Source organism: Eumetopias jubatus, unplaced genomic scaffold (genome assembly GCF_037043125.1).
Source record: "Eumetopias jubatus isolate StellerSeaLion01/CBP00866 unplaced genomic scaffold, mEumJub1_p1.0 scaffold_10, whole genome shotgun sequence".
Taxonomy (NCBI): domain Eukaryota; kingdom Metazoa; phylum Chordata; class Mammalia; order Carnivora; family Otariidae; genus Eumetopias; species Eumetopias jubatus.
Window position 1 is genome coordinate 87,337,125 of NW_028274816.1, and position 9,229 is coordinate 87,346,353.

Here is a 9,229-nt window from a genome sequence, read left to right on the forward strand (position 1 = left end):
AATTTAGAAGAGCCCTCTGCCCACTCTCGTGAAAGCATAGCTTGTAGGTCAAGAAGGGACAGAAGCTTAAAGAATCTGGCCCACTCCGACATCCCTGTTTCACAAGCTGTGTTGCCCCCACATACTCAGAGCCCCGAGCAGCTATGTTATGGCTCATTCTCCATTACAGTCAGATGGCCAACCACAACCAGCCCTTGAGGCATGTGTGGTATATAAAAGAGAAGGACCAAACCACACAGTGAGTAGAGTTCTGAAAACATCAGCAAGCGGAGAGCAAAAAGGGGCTTTTGAAATGAAAATATAATTCATACACTGAACATTTCATCCAAAGATTGGAAGAGACAGTAAACACAAAAAGCCAAACCAAATCCTCCCAAGAGGTAGAACTAACCTCATAAATGTGGAAAATATAAAAGAAAAAAGGAGACATAAGAATAGACTCAGAGAATGAAAGGGGACGGAGGACAGAGGGAGGAGAGGACATGTGAAGGATGAGGGGAGCCCTGTGGGAAAGTCCCTTAGGAGGGCATTAGCAGAAGCAGTTTGGGATTGGGAAGAGGCCCTAGTCCACAGTCAAGGGAAATATGCCAACAGGTGGCAGAGGAAGTGTCTAGACCACAGTGAAGCTGATGGGAGAGGCCACTTCTCCTTCCTTAAAATCTCCCCATGGCACCTCTGCATCAGAGGGACTCAAGACCTTAGGGGGAAGCCTGAGAGGGAGGGGCCTGACACAGCTCCTCCTGCATCCGGGTAAATGGCACCCTGGGCAGTGGGACGCTTTGCTTCCCCAAATCATTGAGACAACTCATGTCAGCCATAAACTCCTAAAGGAAAGCATGGCCTTTCTCCTAATTTTTGAAATTAGGAAGTAACTGAAGAAAAAAATTAGGGAAGTAGATGAGAGAAACTCTAAAAGAACGATTTAGAGAAATAGAATGCATTTTGCCTCTGAGCTCAGTTCCAGTCCCTGGAGGACAGTGGGCATTAGCTGAGCACCGGGTAGACAATCCCAGCAGGATATGTGGCTGCTCTCGGTTCTGTTCCTTCCCATCGTCCAAGGTGAGTGGGGTGGGTGCTTCAGGACAGAGCACCTGCAGAGCTGGGCAGAAAGCAGACAGGTTCTGTACTGGGGGAAATGGCAGGGACTTTAACTGATCCAGACCTTTTCTCAACAAAAAATTAAAAAAAAATTTTTTTTTTACCTGACAGTTTCTAAGTTAGGTGTTGGGGAAAGAAAATAAAAATAAATAATATGGTGCCTGTTTTTAGGGCACTGTTTGCCATCCCTGGCATATAGATGGATAGACAGATGATGGATGATGGATGGATGGATGGATGGGTAGATATATACATGCAGAAATATATACATAACGTACATAATGTCAATTCCTGAGGAACTTTTAAGGAACCAGAATCTCAGGCTCCAGCTGAGACCCACTGAGACAAAATGGGGTTGAGACATCTGGATCATTTAAAAGCCTGCACAGTGGTCTTGACTTACAGCTACAGTCGAGACCCTCTCTTCTGAAGAACTCAGAGTAGAGAGGAAGACAGGGAGCAAAACCTGGGTGTGACAGGTTCTCGGGAGAGCTGCTCAACCACACATATTAGCCTGCCTGAATCTCTGCTCTGGATGAGCCAAAAATCAGAACATCGTCCGGTTTGGTCAGTGCAACAACCAAGACACAATGAGTGGTGTCACGAGGGAGGAAAGACAGAGATTAGAAGGTGTCTATTTCTGGGCTGGATGTCAAATCCTTGGAGGCAGCTGTTTCTTGAAGCTCAGAGAAGACAGGAGCTCTAAGGTAGGAACATCTGAACCCCACCTCTGTTCCTTCTCATCCTCCAGAATCACGTAGCTTGGGGCAGGATGCAGACAGTGTCTCTTCTGGGAAGGAGGTCATCATGGGAAATAAAATGACCCCATTTACTCATCCACTGACTTCTTCATGATATGTGTAGAAGTAAAACACTCTGATGGGGAGATTTGCATGTACAACACTTATTGGGAACACTTGCATGTTATTATTTTCTTAACTGGGAAGTTCATAAAAGAGTTACATATGCATGTGAATCATAAGAGCAAAATACCATAGACTGAGTGGCTTGAACTAGAGAAATTTCTTTTCTCACAGTTTGAAGGCTGGGGAGTCCAAGATCAAGGTGCAGGCAGATTCAGTTCATGACGAAAGCTCTCTTTCTGGTTTTCAGGCAGCCACCTTCTCACAGTGACCTCCACTTTGTGCATAGGCAAGGAGAGGCAGAGAGAGTGAGAGACAGAGACAGAGACAGAGATAGACAGAGACAGAGATAGACAGAGACAGAGATAGACAGAGACAGAGATAGACAGAGATAGAGAGAAAGAATGACAGAGAAGCTCTCTGGTGTCTTTTCTTTTCTTTTTTTTTAATTTTTTATTGTGATGTTAATCACCATATATTACATCATTAGTTTTTGATGTAGTGTTGCATGATTCATTGTTTGTTCATAACACCCAGTGCTCCACGCAGAATGTGCCCTCTTTAATACCCATCACCAGGCTAACCCATCCCCCTACCCTCCTCCCCTCTAGAACCCTCAGTTTGTTTTTCAGAGTCCATCATCTCTCATGGTTCGTCTCCCCCTCTGACTTACTCCCCTTCATTCTTCCTCTCCTGTTATCTTCTTCTTTTTCTTTTTTCTTAAAATATGTTGCGTTATTTGTTTCAGAAGTACAGATCTGTGATTCAACAGTCTTGCACAATTCACAGCGCTCACCGTAGCACATACCCTCCCCAATGTCTATCACCCAGCCACCCCATCCCTCCCACCCCCAACCACTCCAGTAACACTCAGTTTGTTTCCTGAGCTTATGAATTCCTCATATCAGTGAGGTCATATGATACATGTCTTTCTCTGATTGACTTATTTCACTCAGCATAAGACCCTCCAGTTCCATCCATATCATTGCAAATGGCAAGACCTCATTCCTTTTGATGGCTGCATAATATTCCATTGTGTATATATACCACATCTTCTTTATCCATTCATCTGTCGATGGACATCTTTTCTCTTTCCACAGTTTGGCTATTGTGGACATTGCTGCTATAAACATTGGGGTGCACGTACCCCTTCGGGTCCCTACATTTGTATCTTTGTGGTAAATACCCAGTAGTGCAATTGCTGGATCGAATGGTAGCTCTAATTTCAACTGTTTGAGGAACCTCCATACTGTTTTCCAGAGTAGTTGCACCAGCTTGCATTCCCTCTCTGGTGTCTTTTCTTATGAGAGCACTGATCCCATCCTGAGGTCCCCATCACGATCTCCTCTAACCCTAATGCCCCCCCAAGGCCCCATCTTCACGTACCATCCCATTGGAGCTTAGGACTTCGACATGGGAATTGTGGGGTAACACAAACATTCAGTCCTCGACAATATGGGGCAGATTGATCAAGGGGCAAACAGCACAGGCTCATCTGTTGACGTTTGACATCACTACCACCCCTTCTAAGTCCTCTTCTGCATCACTGAGCAAAACCTGGGAATCACCTTTCCTCCAGTCACCTTCTTTTCTATGGGCTGGAGTTTGTCCATGGAAGCACCTGCCAGAGATTTAGAAGGTGGGAGAGCAGCCTTACCCTCTGGGGACAGCTGAAGTGTGCATGGTCAGATGAGAGATTCAGGGTGGCTTCCTGTCTCGCTCTTGGGAACCCTTACTCTGCTGGTAGAGGTTGAAGATAATTGGTGGGAGTTTCTCAGAATCACAGCAGCTTCTTATGGACTCTTGAGAGAACTCATCCTGGAACTTCTGTTGTGAACACAGTGTCAGCTTCCTTCACCATGAATCAATACAGACACTAGTACATAACTGCTCATAGCAACATTATTCACTGGGGCAAATTGTTGAAACAACCCATATATCATCAGCTGGTGAATGGATAAGCTAAATGTGTCCTTCCCTACCATGGACTGAGCCTTAACACACATTATGCTAAGTGGCTGAAGCCAGACAAGAAGGCTATGATTGTAGGATTCTGTTTATATGCAGTGTCCAGAATAGAGAAATCAATAGACAGAACGTAGATTAGTGGTTGCCAAAGGCTTCAGGGAAGAGGGATGTGGGGAATGACAAGGGGTAGAGGGTTTCTTTCTGCAGTGACCGAATTTCCTGGAATTAGAGGTGATGGTGGCACAACTTCACATGGTGCCCACGTGAATACCCTAGAAACCACTGATGTATACACTTGAAATTCATGATAAGTGAATTATATCTCAATTTGTAAAGTCAACCAAAGTAAATTCTTTGCCTTTCACATGCTTTAATTCATCTTCAAAAGGAAGAAAATTATCCCTGTCTTTAACTTAGCAAATTGGAAAAAGAGCACAAATGGTAATCTGGAGGAATGAAGAGGAATAAAATTATACATATGAGAAACTAATAACTTGGAAATAAAAACAACACTTACCAACTAATCTCAAAACTGGTTTAATGTGTAAAAAATGTGCAGGAGGGGAGGAGAAACAAGGAGGAGGACATCCTGTAGCAGGTGTGAGCCACACAAATCACACAGCACATGTGGTCAGAAAGTGTAATTAAAACAGATATGAACATTTTAATTATAAAGGATACTTTCTAAATGTGAGACTTTATGCTAATACATACTCTATGAAATAGATAAACTATCTGGGAAAAAGAACCAAAACAATAGAACAGATTCAAGAACCATCAAAGAACTCAAATAGTCAGTATTCAGGGGAAAACAATATCATGTAATCAAGAAATTATCCCAGTAATGAATTTGCCAGATAGTTTTGTAGATAATTCTTAGGATTGTAAAGACACAGAAATTCCTTTGCTCTGTTTATGTGCTGGTCACCAGTGTTTTCAAGTTGAGAGGTTCCACACAAAATCTAGATTCCTGGCTACTCTAGAAAAATGAAAAGATCTGAAGCCACAGAGCCCACATTTTGCACGAGGACAATGGGCTGAAGTGGACTGGGGCCAAGCCTTCCATTGGGTCATTTGCTCTCCAGATGACATTGACCACAGGGAGGGGGAGGAGTGGATTATCGGAAGCTGTCACTGCTCAGTGTGGACATTTTTGTTTCTCTGAGATGTGTAGTTGTGCTCTTAGGTGATTTCTGTGATGGCTTTGACCCAGTGGAGTTTTGAAGGACAAAGGTCTGTCTTGTGGAAGATGTATTCCCTCTTTGTTACTCAACTCATCAGACTCTTGGGTTTATAGGAGCTATTTGTGATGCAGGAGTTTATGGCTCTGCCCTCAGGGGGTGGGGTGGGGTGGGGTGTGACAAGCACATGACTTTGTGTTTTCAGGCTCATCTGACCTCATAGCAGTGTCCAATGCAGTGAGTGGCCCAGTGCGGGGCTCACTGACCGTGCAGTGTCGCTATGGACCCGGGTGGGAGACCTACAGTAAGTGGTGGTGTCAAGGAGCCGAGTGGAAATACTGCCATATCCTGGTTCAAACCGACGGATCAGAGCAGGAAGTGAAGGGTCACCATGTGTCCATCAGGGACAATCAGAAATCGCGCACGTTCACCGTGACCATGGAGGAGCTCAGGTGGAACAATGCAGACACTTACTGGTGTGGGATTGAGAGATCTGGAACTGACATTGGGGTCAAAGTTAAAGTGACCATTGACCCAGGTAAGAGTATATGTGTGTGTGTGGATGTATCTTTTCAGGACCTGCTCTGTCATGGTCCCTGAGGTTCTTCTCCAGTGATTTAAGTGTTACACGGAGTCAACTGTCACACAGGGTGGTTGAGTCCTGATTTCTTCTAGGACCCCAACTGACCTCATGGGTTGGGAGGGACAGGGCTTCTCTTAGATGCTCTCATGGCTCCCAGCACCTCCTCCAGGATGGATCAAGCCTTTCTGGGCACCTGTTTCTCTGCACAGCACAGTGCCTAGTCTGTTGTCCATAGAGATCAAGGTGATGGTCCCAGTTTCATCCGTGGACCAAAGGACCTTCTTCCCTGGGACCCAGAGACCCCAATTCCTGCCTATGCTTTCCTGGACCTCTGGTGCCCACGTGTCCTTGCTCGTTCTGGCGTTTGGGGCCGGGACTTCATAGCAGCTGTTCCCATGCTCTGTTCCATACCCAGGCTGAGAGGGAAGAGGCCCAGCACAGTGGGGTTGCTGTGGTTGATTCGTGAGGTCTGAAAAGGCCTCCCCAGTCAAAGGGCTCTTTAAATCTATCAAATACTTTTGTCTACACCTATGACACGATCATATGATTTTTCTCCTTGACTATGTTAATGTGGTATATTATGCTTAACTGATTTTCTCATGTTCAAACAGTTTTGCCTTCTTGGGATAAACCCAACCTGGTGATGATGTATTATCTTGTTTATATAGAACCTGCTGTATTTTTGTTGCAGACTTTTGTATTTATGTTGAAGAGTGATTTTTTTGCTTACAACGTTATTTTTTGCAGTGGCCTTGTCAGGTTTTGGCATCAAGAGTATGCTAGTCTCATTAAATGGATTTGAGATTGTATCGTCTTTTCCTATGTCCTGGAATTTTTTGTGTAAGACACATATTATTCCTTAAATGTTATCAGATAGGTCAGTTGAAGCTCTATAGGTTTGGAGGTTCCTTCTGGAGACGGTTCAATTAATTAATTAATCAAGTAAGTAAGCTCTAGACCCAGGTGGGGCTGAACCCCTGACCTTGAGATCAAGAGTCCCACTCTGTTGACTGAGTCAGCCGGGTGCCCCTTCTAGAGACTTTTAACAATGGATTTGGTTCTTTCAAATAGTTGCAAGATGATTCAAGTTGTCTAACTCCTTTTGTGCTAATTTTAGCATATTTTATCGTTTTTGCTAGAAAGTTGTTTATTCCACCTAAAGTTTTGAATTTATTGGCATAAAATTCTTTAGATATCCTTTTATTATCTTGTCCTCTTACTCCCTCTCCTTTTTAATATGCTCAGGATATTGTGTGATGTACCTTTTTTTTCATTCCTCATATCAATTATTCAGACCTATCATTTTATCATGAATATCTTGCAAGGGTTTTGTCTTGTTTAAAAAGTAATTGTTGGCTTTTTTAGTCTTCTCTATTTTATATTTCCTTTCTAATTCATAAGCTTTTTCTTTTCTTCATTATTTCCTTCCATCTATTGACACCTGCAAGTGACCGTGCAGTGTCACTATGGCCCAGGGTGGGAGACCCACGTGAAGTCATGGTGTCCGGATGCTGATTTGAATAGCTGCACCATCCTTGTTCAAACCACTGGATCAGAGCTGAAGAAGAACCGGCTGTCCATCAATCAGAAAAAGCACACATTCTCCATGACCATTTGGGGCGAGTAAAACAACTTTTGAGAACAATCAGCTGTTGTTTTGATGAGTTGCTGTCCAGGCATTTTATAGTACGCCAACTCTGCTTACACCCAAAATCTAAAATTTAGATAAGGCCCCAAGCTTAGAATTCCTCCATAAGTTCCTACTTTGATCTTCCTGGGGCACATTTCAAAATAACCACTTGGAGTTGAGCCCATGAAAAATCAGTGACCTTTGTCCTGACCACTCTATAAGTAACACGACCTGCCACCCTGCTCTCAGTCTCCTGTTCGCTCGTGGTCTGGGATGGAGGACTGCCCTTCCCAGGCTCACTGGGCACCTCTCCCCTACAGCTGTAAGCAATAAACTTTGTGACTCTCCTTCCTTTGTGTGGGTGTATTGAAACTGTGCCTTCCATTAAAATGACCCTGGGTGTTTCATGTCCCCAAATTGGGAGCTTGGCTGTTGAGGGAGCTCCCTGCCCACCCATGTGGGTGGCTTGTGCCTCCTCATTCAGCAGATTCTGATGGGCATATTCTTAATTCAGTAACCAGCTCCAGCTTCTACATACACCACAGAACTCAGGCATTGGATGCAGACACGTCCTGGTGTGGGATTAGGAGACCAGAGCTGACCGTGGGTCCAAGTTAACCTGACCAATGACCCAGGGAAGCACTCTTCCCTCATGCACCACATGCCATCTCCTTGGCAAGAGGGAGCTAGTGAAATACTGAACAGATTCCCCAACTTTTATATTTATTTGTGGATTTTAGGAAAAGGTTATTTAAAAAGTACACAGAATGTAAAGTAAAATGGTATGGTCTGTCTTCTACCCTAGTCCCCTACACAAAGGTAAGGTCTGTAACCAGTGTGTGTGTGTGTGTGTGTGTTTGTGTGTGTGTGATGTGGAGAAATTCAATGCACCTAAAGCATATACATGTGTATTTATTTTTCCCTCCCTCAAAGAAAAATATCACATATTGTTCTGCAGGTTGTCTATTTTCACTGAATGTACTTTGAAAATCATTCTGTATCAGTATTTATAAATTTTTAAAATTATTATTATGTTATGTTAATCACCATACATTACATCATTAGTTTTTGATGTAGTGTTCCATGATTCATTGTTTGTGCATAACACCCAGTGCTCCATGCAGAACATGCCCTCCTTAATACCCATCACCAGGCTAACCCATCCCCCCACCCCCTTCCTCTCTAGAACCCTCAGTTTGTTTCTCAGAGTCCATCGTCTCTCATGGTTCGTCTCCCCCTCCCATTTCCCCCCCTTCATTCCTCCCTTCCTGCTATCTTCTTCTTCTTCTTCTTTTTTTTAACATATAATGTATTATTTGTTTCAGAGGTACAGATCTGTGATTCAACAGTCTTGCACAATTCACAGTGCTCACCATAGCACATACCCTCCCCAATGTCTATCACCCAGCCACCCCATCCCTCCCACCCCCCCCTCCAACAACACTCAGTTTGTTTCCTGAGATTAAGAATTCCTCATATCAGTGAGGTCATATGATACGTGTCTTTCTCTGATTGACTTATTTCACTCAGCATAACACCTTCCAGTTCCATCCATGTCTTTGCAAATGGCAAGATCTCATTCCTTTTGATAGCTGCATAATATTCCATTGTGTATATATACCACATCTTCTTTATCCATTCATCTGTCGATGGACATCTTGGCTCTTTCCACAGTTTGGCTATTGTGGACATTGCTGCTATAAACATCGGGGTGCATGTACCCCTTCGGATCCCTACATTTGTATCTTTGTGGCAAATACCCAGTAGTGCAATCGTTGGATCGTATGGTAGTTCTATTTTCAACTTTTCGAGGAATCTCCATACTGTTTTCCAGAGTGGTTGCACCAGCTTGCATTCCCACCAACAGTGTAGGAGGGTTCCCCTTTCTCCGTATCCCTACCAACAT

General features: G+C 43.8%; 1 protein-coding gene across 1 annotated transcript; it reads left to right on the plus strand.

Annotated features, from left to right (window-relative positions):
- The first annotated feature begins 807 nt into the window (after window positions 1-807).
- Window positions 808-7,670, plus strand: LOC114216187 (CMRF35-like molecule 5). Its single transcript, XM_028112620.2, has 3 exons — window positions 808-1,059; window positions 5,316-5,648; window positions 7,142-7,670. Exons 1-3 carry the CDS (start codon window positions 1,020-1,022, stop codon window positions 7,318-7,320), a joined length of 552 nt encoding a protein of 183 aa, XP_027968421.1. The 5' UTR covers window positions 808-1,019; the 3' UTR covers window positions 7,321-7,670.
- Window positions 7,671-9,229: the final 1,559 nt, after the last annotated feature.

Coding starts and splice junctions, on each gene's coding strand:
- LOC114216187 (XM_028112620.2), top strand. CDS start 1,020: ATGTGGCTGCTCTCGGTTCTGTTCCTTCCCATCGTCCAAG. Junction 1,060..5,315: donor GTTCCTTCCCATCGTCCAAG/GTGAGTGGGGTG, acceptor TTGTGTTTTCAG/GCTCATCTGACCTCATAGCA. Junction 5,649..7,141: donor TAAAGTGACCATTGACCCAG/GTAAGAGTATAT, acceptor GACACCTGCAAG/TGACCGTGCAGTGTCACTAT.